The sequence below is a fragment of the Gigantopelta aegis genome, chromosome 4, assembly GCF_016097555.1.
Source record: "Gigantopelta aegis isolate Gae_Host chromosome 4, Gae_host_genome, whole genome shotgun sequence".
In the NCBI taxonomy this organism is placed as follows: domain Eukaryota; kingdom Metazoa; phylum Mollusca; class Gastropoda; order Neomphalida; family Peltospiridae; genus Gigantopelta; species Gigantopelta aegis.
The window spans coordinates 41,300,083-41,312,847 of NC_054702.1; the positions used below are offsets into that span (position 1 = coordinate 41,300,083).

General features: G+C 36.0%; 1 protein-coding gene across 1 annotated transcript in view; it reads left to right on the plus strand.

The window, feature by feature from the left end:
• The first annotated feature begins 9,765 nt into the window (after positions 1–9,765).
• Positions 9,766–12,765, plus strand: part of LOC121369835 (gamma-aminobutyric acid type B receptor subunit 1-like) — a 54,995-nt gene continuing 51,995 nt past the window's right edge. Inside the window, exon 1 of the mRNA XM_041494911.1 lies at positions 9,766–9,978. Coding sequence (XP_041350845.1) covers positions 9,766–9,978 — 213 coding nt within the window. The remainder of the gene's footprint in view (positions 9,979–12,765) is intronic.

Consider the following 12,765-nt stretch of genomic DNA (forward strand, 5'->3'; position numbering starts at 1 on the left):
GGTGTCGTGGTGTCGTGGTTAAGCCATCGGACTACAGAGTGGTAGATACATGGTTCGCAGCCCGGTACCGGCTCCCACCCAGAGCGAGTTTTAACGACTCAACAGATAGATGTAAGACCACTACACCCTCTTCTCTCTCACTAATCACTAACCACTAACAACAAACCCACTGTCCTGGACAGATAGCCCAGATAGCTGAGATGTGCCCCCCAGCAGGACAGCGTGCTTGAACCTTAATTGGATATACGCATGTACATAACTATATAAAGTCCAACGTTGACACCGCCAGGAGAGCGGTGCTAAAGATAAATTAGTGTCAACTTGTCAACATCAAACATCGGTTGTTTGCATCACTGACAACTTATGCCCACCGAGTGGATACACGTATTAACATGGCTACATTCTGCGCTCATACTCTTATCAAAGTACAATTTTGATTGTAATCAATAAATGCTGATTGTAGTCGATAACTGCTGATTTCAATAGTGTTCTCTTAGCGTCAGCTTGTCTGCTATCAAGCAACACTATTGTCTTCAGCTGGTAACAGAGCATTCTATCATAGAATCGGTATTTGTTTAGTTATACAAAATAATTACCACCCCCACCACCACCCCCCCCCCCCCATAACTCATAGACAGTGAGGGTTCAAGTTAAACTGACTGACTGACTTACTTACTGACTGACTGACTGACTGACTTACTGACTTATTTACTTACTTAGAAGTATATAACGTGTCTATATCTAATTAAGGTTCAAGCACGTTGGACTGCCTCTCCAGGACAACAATGGGGTTGGACAAAAGGTATTATGGCTTTTCATTACCATAGTTTGACACCCAATAGCCGATGTATTTTTCGTGCTGGGGTGTCGTTAAACATTCATTCATTCATTATTGGGTTGATTAGTGATCTATAATCGATAAGATAAGTGTGTGTATTTCTTAATGAAAATAAGTTCATGTTTGTCGTTCTAAAGTTTTAAATAATTTGGAAGCAAACATGTAGACCAATTTTGATGCACCGGCCTGTTTAACGACACCACTGGAGTAAATCGATTAATTAATCATCGCCTATTGGATGTCAAACACTTGGTAATTCTGACTCGTCATCAGAGGAAACCCGCTACATTTTTTTCTAATGCAGAAGGGGATCTTTTATATGCACTTTTCCACAGACAGGAAAACACATACCACGGCCTTTATCCAGTTGTGGTTTGAACGAGCAAAAAACCAATCAGTTGAATAAATCCACCAAGGTGGTTCGATCCTGTGACGCAAGTACCTCAAGCGAGCACTTAATCGATTGAGCCAATTCCCGCCCGTAAGAATGTGAATACGATTATAATTCTGATGAAAACTTGTTACAATATATATCGCGATTTGTTAAAGAGGAAATGTTTTATTTAACGACGCACTCAACACATTTTATTTACGGTTATATGGCGTCAGTTGTTAAAGAGAGAATACTACATGAGTGGCTGTTAGATACCATTTATCTTACAACGAGTTGTTTTAAAATGTATCTAACGAACGAAAGATAGCTGGATACGTTTTTAAACGACGAGTTGTAAGATAAATGATATCTAACGGACACGAATGTTGTATTCTATTTCTTACACATCTTCAAAAAACAGTTTTAAAATAAATTTAAACGCCTTTTCCAATTAAAACCTATATACGGCCCTAGCGCTTATAGTTAACTTGTACGTCACAATTTCACAAGTCAATTTCTGATCACCCTCAGAATTTCAGGTTTCTCATCGCAACCAGTGCCCCACGACTGGTACATCAAAGGCTGTGGTATGAACTGCCCTGTCCATGGACAGCTGCAGATCCATATAAAAGATCCTTTTGTTGCGTTAAAGTTAGAATTAGCAGAGGCGGATCGGGGGGGGGGGGGAGTGGGAGTTGAGGGGGGGGGGCAGGGTCCCGGCCCCCAAATTTTGCGACAGTTATAATTTTATTATACATTAATTTTCTCTTTTTTTACGATCCCCCTGCAAACCTTTTGGCATTCCGACTCATGTCATTGGGGGGGGGGGGGGGGGGGGGGGGCCTAAATGGATTTCTGGAGCCGCCACTGATTAGCTTACATGTATATGGCGGCAGTGGATTTCGTCTCTTTTTCTCTAATGACAACAATTTATCATGCAACCATGCTCCCTGTGACCCGATAACAAATGCATGATAATTCGAAGTGTTATTATGTCACTGCCTGATAACACCCCCGTTGCTAGCATGACAACCTTGGCGTTGCTATGTGTTATCATATCACTAGGAAATGAGTTGTGCGCATGACGGATGTTCGCTCAATTTTCAGGTAAGTCGTTTCTTTATTTTTTGTCAAACATCCGTCCAATAATTGTTGAACTGCATAAAAATAATATAGCATTTATACTTCTCGTAACATCAAATTACCTTTTATTTTCAATTCTCCATTATTCTCTTCCATTCGGAACTAGCCAGCATTTTGAATGAAACATCGTGAAACAAAAAAACAAGTAACTTCCTGCAAATTAAGACAAAATGGGAGCAGTGGTATAATTTATTTCAAATAGCATAAAAGCCTACTAAATCTATCAAATATTGAGATATATTTACTTCTAAAATACCTTCTTCGCACTTTCTACTCTTCCGTACCTTCACACACCTTTTCATAATACTTTTTTCTTTTCTTTCCTTTTTGGCCCAAGATAATAATAATAATAATAATAATAATAATAAAAATAAACAACAAAACAAAACCAAAACAAAACAAAACAAAAAACAAACACAACACAACACAAACAACAACAACAATATACATAAAGTGTGTTGATTGTGTGTATATATTTTGCCATTTATATGTATGTATACTGAAACACAATGAAAACGCAAAAACAACTTTTCATTGCAAATAACGACAAACTATTAATGAATTGATGGATAATGTAATATGACATTAATGACTGGTATTCATGAGATACATTCACATAGAAACATGGCCAGTTATCATCAGTAATCGAGTTGCATTCGTAATAAAAAAGTTCAACCCCCCCCCCCCCCCCCCCCCCCCCCCCCCCCCAACCCCCATATCAACGTCAGTATCTGGTGTATCCCCCATTGGCCCGTGAACATGCTTGAAGACGACGGGGAAAAGGATTGGCACAAACATCTCAAATAAACCACAGGAATGTTCATCCACTCCTCCTGCAACGCCTGTGCAAGCTCAGCGACGTTACGCGGTGGTGGCTGGCGGTGACGTACACGACGTCCTAACTCATCCCACATGTGTTCAATTGGGTTCAAATCCGGTAAAACGGCGGGCCAGTTCATAACGGTGATACAGGCTTGTTGCAGGAATGCCTGGGTAATTCTTGCAGTATGTGGACGGGCATTGTCTTGTTGAAACAAAAGGGGACCTCCTGGTCTTCGGTGACGGCGCAAAAGTGGCTGGAGAACTAGGTCTTAGAATAGCGTCAACATAACGCTGGGCTGTAAGGGCATCGTGGACAATGATGAGATCACTTCTGAAATCGCAGTTGATTGCCCCCACCCCCATACCATCAGACAACCGCCGCCAAACCGATCACGTTCCCTCACACATCCGTCAGCGTACCGTTCATGGAGTCTCCTGTACACACGTGCTCTTCCACCGGCAAAGGAGACAGAGAAACGGGACTCGATCTGAGAAAACAATGCTCCGGTAAAAGGCTGGTGGATGATTACCATTCTGGAGAGCAAACTGTAGTCTCGCAGCACAATATCGCGGTGTCATGATGTTACCGTTGTACGGCGTCTGCATCTGAGTCCAGTCGACGGATGACCGTCATCGGATGGATAGGCCTTCCATGACGTCATATCGTGTTGCTTGCTGTCGTCGTCGCAGTTCTGAACCGGTCACGGAGGTGGTGTCGTCGAATCTGCCGATCTTGGTGTGGGGTCGTAACGGGACGTTGACCAGGTCGAGGTCGATCACGGACACTCCCGGTCTATTGATGACGTTCAACAAGTCGTCCAATAGTTGATGGATGGACTCTGAAGGTCCTAGCAACTTGGCTTTGCGAAGTCCCCCCTTGAACCATGCCCAACGCTCGGTCCCTTTGTTCTTCTCTGAGTCGTGGCATTCTTAATGTGACGAGGAATATGACACCCTTACGTGACTTTTATGTGTCCACATACTGACATTTCACGTGAATTGCATGCAGCATGATTGAGCATGTAGTGAACGCATTTCACACCATTGTGTGTGTTTCTGCTATTGTATATGTAACGAGAACAAAACCAGGATTAAAATCCAGACAAAAGTACCAATCAATGGCTTCCTCTCATAAATTATTAGTTTAAGTTCAATAAATATATTTTTCATTAATCACAACAAAATATTAAAAAATATCTGTTTCGCGTTTTCATTGTGTGTCAGTGTATATAAACATATGCATACCATGTGTAATATAAAAAAAAGCATTGTGAGACAGTGAGCTCAGGGCACCCCAACCCTGACACTGCCATTATATATTATTGGAACAATAAAATTTTTAAAAAAAAAACCAAAAACGTAAAAGAAAAAATGTTAACATTGGAACAGCGTCTGACGTCACAGTCACTAGCAGCCAGCGATGCAGATCTTCGCGTCACATATAAACTTGAGGTTTTCTTTTTTACAAAATAGGTACAAAACTTGTAATGTTGTGACACAACAGACTTTGAAATATAATCAAAATATTTTATTTAAAATTTGGAAACACATAATTTTTTACCTGAATAGGTCATTCCCAAGATGCTTTTGGGTATCTGCTATTATCCGACTTCCGGTAGTATAGTTTCTACACGATAATACTAATAGTTTTGAATACCGCTTTTGACCGAAAGGTATTACAAAAATATAACTTGAAAGGGGTTGCATGATAAAAGTATATCAGGTTACTACGTTTTGATATCGTGGTTATTTGGCTCGGTTCGATAACAGTATAACAGCTCGCTAAAACTCGACTGTTACACCTTATCAAAACCTCGCCAAATAACCACCACACCGAAACGTAGTAAACCTGATTCTCTCTCTGTATATATCGGGATATAAATAGCCGTAGTTTAAAATGTGCCAAGTGGTTGTTAAAGGGACATTCCTGAGTTTGCTGCAATTTTAAAGATGTTATCGACAGAGACTTTTTAACGATTGTAATTACATATCAAATATATTTTTCTGCATAAAATATTAGTGGCTGTATATTAAACGTGTTTCTGATCGTTCTAATATTTGTACTAGGTTAAATTTCATTTTATTTTCTAAAAAAGATTTTTTTCGTACGTACGAAATTATTTGAAGACAAAATCCAGTTTGGGCTTCTTACAAATATTAAGACGACCAGAAACACATTGAATATACAGACACTAATCTTCTAAACAAGAAACTATATTTAATCGTAGAAATATTTTATTAGTAGGAAACATTTTACAATGCAGCAAACTCGGGAATGTCCCTTTAAATCAAGATTCTTTTTCCTTTCTTCGGCGACTCTGTTATTTTGCATAAATAGGTAAAACAGAGCTGTCCCGAAAGCATCGACTCGTCGTTCATTAAACAGCTCGCGATATCACGTGACGACTGTAGATCCCAACTAATTACTGGAAATAAGAAACACAGTTGTTTACTGATGATAAAAACATTTTAATAACCATGCTTTCTAGAGTGCGAACTCGTTAAGAGACAAAGAATAATAAAAAAAAACCCCAGCCTTATCTTCAGTATTTCAGAATCGACTGCTTATTGATCCTAAAGGTTGGTAAGCCTTCAATTTAACGGAGTTCTAAAGATTTATGTTTAGTCGTAACAAACAATGGGAAAAAGGATATACGTTGGAGAATTATCATTTGTATAAAGATGACATAGCGTCAACTAATTATGTTTAACGAGAGAGAGAGAAATCGGGAGTTACAAATGATCACTAGAGACGGACGCAGCGACCCACTATGGTGGCAAATGTTTGAAAGGTAAGCATTGTACAATGTAGTAAAAAAAATGTATTACAGGAATTTGAATGAAACATGGCAACGGATTTGCTACATATATACAGGCAGTTCACGATAACCGTTGATAGCATAATTATTAAGGTTGTAGTTGTCTGTGTTTCGCATTAAAAATAATGTTGTAATATGGCAAGGCAACATCTCACTTTTAAAATAGGTATTATTATGTTAGGGATTTTAATTTGTATTGTGTAAAACACTCTTTTGTTTGCACAATACGCACGCTTAGTTATATCACTATATTAGTTATATCATCGGAGAATGTTTGAAAACAGTTCGTCTTCACAGTGAACTAGTTCATTTATCGTTAATAGTACAGGTTTGGGCTTTTTTTCATTGCGAAGAACTGCGAAAAATAAAATATTCTTGCCAAAAAGGAGTCATTTGCATCTGTCTCCCGCTCTCTCTATAAGGTGCCTGAAAACAACAAAAAAGTGTTGTAAGTCGTTTATCTGCTATATATGTGCCAATCAGTGAGTGAAAGATGAGATTCGTGTTTTATAAACTGTTTTTTAACGAAAATATTTGTTTAAAGGGACATTCCTGAGGTTGCTGCAATTTTTAAGATGTTATCGACTAACAAAGACTTTTTAACGATTGTAATTGCATATCAAATATATTTCTTTGCATAAAATATTAGTGGCTGTATATTAAACGTGTTTCTGATCGTTCTACTATTTGTACTAGGTTAAATTTCGTTTCATTTCCTAAAATATAGTTTTTCGTACATACGCAATTATTTGAAGACAAATTCCAGTTTGGGCTTCTTGGAAGTATTAAGACGACCAGAAACACACTGAAGGTACAGCCACTGATATTCTAAACAAGACATATATATTTTATATGTAAATTTAGTCGTAGAAATATTTTATTTTTCGGAAACATCTTACAATGCAGCAAAGTCAGGAATGTCCCTTTAATCTCTATCTAAATACACAATTACGATTTAATTTTTTTACGCCATTACCGATCAATATCATATATAGAATTTCTGAACCTGGCAGTCTGTTGGACAAATCTCACCAAACATTGCATCATCATTTAAATAGAAGATGGCCATCGCTGTAAAAATTGCCATTTGTCGTCAAGAACCAGATTTTGATGGCTGATCTTACCAACTCTTATTTTGGGCCAAACCTTACAGTTCAGTACCACACACGTGTTTTGTAGTTTGTGTATCTTAGGATAGTAACGATTGAGAATCCAAATATACTCTTCAGAAAAGTAGGGGAACTCTAATACGAATTTACAGTTGCCAAAACTGTAAGGTATGTTAGCTATGGGAAATGGTTATATGATAATAGTGAATTAATTGTGCAAACATTACAACCGGTAGTTCAGTATTACAGTAGGTCTAATAATTTATATTAACATTAGTATTTCAGGTTCCCCTACTTTTTTGAAGAGTATATATAGTTTAATTTGAGACGTTTTGAGCAACTAGAAAGATAGAAGTAAATATTGTCGTTAAAATCATAGAACAGCAAATGTATTTGATATTATAACATATTACAAAAATGGTTTCATATCTATGACTGGGTTTTAGAGGTCGAGTAAAAAAAGATCATTCATCATCATTTTAACCAAAATACCCAGCTTGAATTTGGAAAATTGAACTTTATCGTATTTTATGATGTCAGTAACTGAGTTTCTGAAGTCAGCGAATATTTACTTATATAATGTTATAACAACCCGCTAATTAAATTCTGGATATTGCATCTACATTTATATCCAATTTCAATATACCTGAATTTCTATCACTCTGGATATCATACCAAGACAAAATATTTCAAGTAGACATATGCATAGAAAATTAATCAAGATTGGATACTGCAGTAAGCAGTGTAGTCAGCCAGATGATAAGACCCATTTAGCTTCCTAAACCGAAAATAATATATACTTTTTTAGTACTTGTGTTAAGACGTTTGGATTACAAATATTAGTCTGAATCTTTTATTATATATTTTCATTCACTTGAAGCAAACTATATACTGCTTCTTTTCTTGTGAAAGTATATTATTATTATTATTATTAAGTATTTTGCTTTCATATCCTAGTGTAGCATAGTTCAAAATAGTGTATACAACTTTATCTAGTTTGAATATTTTAAAGGGTGTATTGTCAATAGAACGTAGAAATTTGTATGACTTTTTAGGAACATAATTATTACGGTAAAGAAGTAAAGCCTCTTTATTTATTGTACACTGATGTCCAAGACATGACGCATATGGTAATACTGTTTTTTAATTCAGCTTTTCTAATCATAACGACAATAGCATTCTATAGTGATCCGAAGTTTAATAATCAGAAGAATTCTGCCATGATTAGATGTGTCCAAACAGTCATTATTCAAAGAAATCGTTTTGAAACGTAATGGCCATTTCATCTTTTGCACTTAAGTAGTCTGACTGCTACTTCCTTCGCTGACCGAGATGTGATTCATCATTGCAGCTACTATTTGACAAATTACAACTGATAGCAGACGTCTCTATCCACATACAGTGTCGTGTCTATGGTTTTCAAGAACGTCTTGGAAAAGGTTTCAATGAAAAATATCAAATGTATTTTTTTCTACAGTAATTGTGATTTTTGCAAACTTCAACTCGGATTACTATGACTATATTTGTTCTGCTTTTTCTTCTTTTCAAGTAAAAAAAAAAAAGTCGAATACAACATTTTGGTTAGGGGCCGTCCATAATTTTCAACATTTTCACGAGCGTACAAATCGTACACTTTTGACCAGCCCCCTCCCCCCACCCCCTAAAAGTGTACATCCCCAAATGAAAAATGTTGATCGACATTTTTCATTTTCAAAAAAAGTGTACGCTGGCCCATTAACCGCCCCCCCCCCCCCTCGCGTACGGTTTGAAAATTATGGACGGCCCCTTACACAATTGCAGCTGACGCTGATGCTGATGTTTGCATTCATATATCCGTGTGATTACATGGATACGTTTTTTTTTCTTTAGCTTTCACTTCATTTAATTTCCCAATATATATATATATATATATATATATATATATATATATATATATATATATATATATATATATATATATATATATATACATACATACACACACACACGAAGTTATTGGGAGGTAAAATCCAATTTGGGCTACTATAAACAATAGGACGAGGAGAAATGCGTTAGGGTTCATTGACATTTTAAACAGGAAAATGCATTTAATACGTAATAGCAGTCGTCAAATGTTACAGTGGCAGGGAAGACAGGACAGGGACAATTAATGGAAATAAATCAATAAATGAAAACAACCAAGAACTATACAAGCAATGGATATTCTCTTATCTGTGCTGTTAATATATCAATATCCACAGCAGTCAAGTTAAATATCTTTAAAGGGACAGAGACCCTAGTTTCCACCAGTGAACATTAACACTACGTTTAGTTAATCTACAAATCTGTAACACATTCGGATAAAGCTACAGTTGAGTGAAACATGAGTCTATGCCTTTGAAATGGTGAAATATCCTCTAAAAATATACTAAAACTCGACTTCATAAGTATTACTTCTCAGACGCACGTGCGGTTTTAAACATATGAGAAATACATTTTGCCATATTAAAAATACCAGGATGTAGGGAAATGAACAATAAAATGTAAGTAAAGTATGATTCAAGTTGTCAAAAATGGCTCTAATAGTAAAAATATGTTTTAGTGTTTAAAAACTAGGGCATGTCCCTTTAAGGCAACACATATGTTCATCTGCTGTTTTACAGATTGTAGTCTAAGATCACAATGACGTCGTTCCTTCTGTTGGTGTTTGCCTTGTCTTGGCGATTCTGCCAGTCTGTCACAGACCTCCACATCCTCACACTGGTGCCTTTCGATGGCGAATGGGGTGGAGGGCTCAGTCTTCTCATCAGTTCAGGTATAGCTCTAGACGAAATCAACGAGCGGAGCGATATTCTACCTGGATACAGACTTAAGATGACATGGAACAATACCAAGGTAAGGACTGGCGAGATAGGGTTGAGTGGGACAGGGGAGGAGAGAGTGGGAAGGAAAGTTTCTCTCAGAAAAATGCAAAAAAAAGTGTTATTCTTTTTAAAGTTTTAGTTTTAGAAGTATCGGGTTTTTTTTCTCCTATATCTGAATGACAAAACCGCATCTCTGCATAATGCAGAGTCGAATGGGTATTTGGTCAAATAGTGATTGATTCCATGAATCTCCGTCTAGTGCCTCATCTATAGGAGGACAGTCACTCCCAAGATCCATTACCGAAGATTTTATCTCTCTTGCACCACCACAAAGAGGACTTACACTCTCAGACTAGTTTACTAAATCAAAACTTGTACCAGACATAGGTCATTAGAGTAAGTGCATCTGTGATGACATGCACTGGTGAATTGCTGGAAGCTAAGTGTAAATGTTGCGATATGCTAGACACCTTGAGACTTACTCTTTTCTCGTGTTTACGTCATTTTCGAGCTTATATCCAGTGCTATTCTGGGCATACACCTCATCGATCTGACTTTTCTGTCCTGATACGAACTAATAGAGTATTAAATGAGCTTCGATTTCATATCATGCTTATGTGCAGAGTGAAATAGTTTTCTCCATGCAAAATGATAATGGCATATGATTGAAAACAGCAATGACTCAAAATTACTTATTACCACTTCCCGTAACCTTTTTGGAACTGAGAATGAATAATTTTTTTACGAATTGTGTCATGGTTGATAAATTTAGTTCTTCGTCATTTGGATGTACTCTTTCTACATACAATAATTATAGGATATTAAACGAGCTTCCATTTCGTATCATGTTTATGTCCGGAGTGAAATACGTTTCAATGAACATTATTTCAAAAGGGACATGAACATGATACGAAATGGTAACGGATTTAATATCCAATTTATTACCCATAATCGATCTTAATTTATATCACTCAACTTGTTTAGTTGATGTTCCTGTAAGGTTGTAGTGCGCCAATCGATGACGTCATCATGTTACATCGAAGTGTTACGTCCCACTTGACGCACCAAGATACGTACCAAGATATTGTTAACCATATGGGTAATAGAGTGGGTTAGTGCAAGTTGTTAGTGGTTAGTGGTTAGCAAGAAAGACTCCCTGTGTCTTTCAGAAATGTGACCTCGTCATAGCTATCTACACTATTTTGTATTAAAGGGACATTCCCGAGTTTGCTGCATTGTAAGATGTTTCCGACCAATAAAATAGTTCTACGATTAAATGTACATATAAAATACATTTTCTGGTTTAAAATATCGGTGTCTGTAAATTCAATATGTTTCTGGTCGTCTTAATATTTGTAAGAAGCCCAAACTGGATTTTGTCTTTAAATAATTTCGTACGTATGAAAAAATATATGTTTTGGAAATGAAATGAAATTTCACCTAGTACAAATATTAGAACTACCAGAAACACGTTTAATATATAGCCACTAATATTTTATGCAGAAAAATATATTTGATATGTAAATACAATCGTTAAAAAGTCTGTTAGTCGATAGCATCTTAAAAAGTGCAGCGAACTCAGGAATGTCCCTTTAATAATTTTAGAATTTTAAATTGATGTTGATCACCATATATCTTTGCGTGACATTCAATAGCCGACGTTTTCATTTTGTTTTTGTTTGCTTGTCTTTTGGTGTCGATAAACATTCATTCATTCATGAATCCCAATAGAGTCTGAGACATTAAAGTCATGGCAACGCCATATAAATTGTAATCATGTGCCATCAATAACGATTCGAGTCTAGAATATCACGTCTATAAGCACATGCCCTGGTTGTCATGGTGGCGTTAACATATCTGATATGATTGTGTAGTTTACTATTGGAACTGTTTGCTAGTCTCTGATAACACCACAGGGAGTCGCTTTTGTATTACTTTATTAAGAATACTCTTTAAGTGTATTAAACATATATGCAGATGTTTCTGGTTTGAAAATAAATTACTCGAAGTCGAAAATTATATAGATAGGAAGTAAGAAATTCTCAAAAGAGGTCTTTCATCCATCAAAATGGAAGCTAGAATGGGAAGTTGAATCTTTTAGTCTATTAGGAATAAACTTTTCTCTAAATATGCAACAAATTATTGATGAAAATTATGAATATAAAATATTGGAAATGAAGAAATCTATGAAACAGTGGTCAACAAGAAAATTAACCGTTTTGGGTACAATTATGGTGGTAAAATCGCTTGTAATACCCAAAATAACGCATTTACTTATTTCGTTAACAAACCCACCGGAAAGAATATTAAAACAAATAAATAAATTACTTTTTAATTTTGTATGGCAAAACAAACCTGACCGGAAAAAAAGAACAATACTAGTGCAAGATTATGGAAAAGGTGGGCTTAAAATGATAGATATTATACATTTCTCTACAGCATTAAAACTGACTTGGACTGTTTGGGTCAAATTCTAACAACCAGAGACTTAGTTATACAAGGTGATTTTTTTAATTCAGCTTAGGATAAAGAAAATTAAAAATATGTTTTGGAAGGATGTATTAAATAGTTGGATTTTATTTCAACAAAAATTAACATTTCCAAATGAAGAAGAAATTCTAAGTTTGAACATTTGGAATAATAGTAATATACTAATAGACAGAAAACCTATATTATATAAGAATTTCATTGAAAAAGGCGTTATATTTTTATATGATTTACTAGATAGCCAAGGGCAGTTTATCGATTATAACACTTTTAATACAAAATATAATATACGATCAAATTTTTAGAATATGCGTCTTTAATATGTGCAATC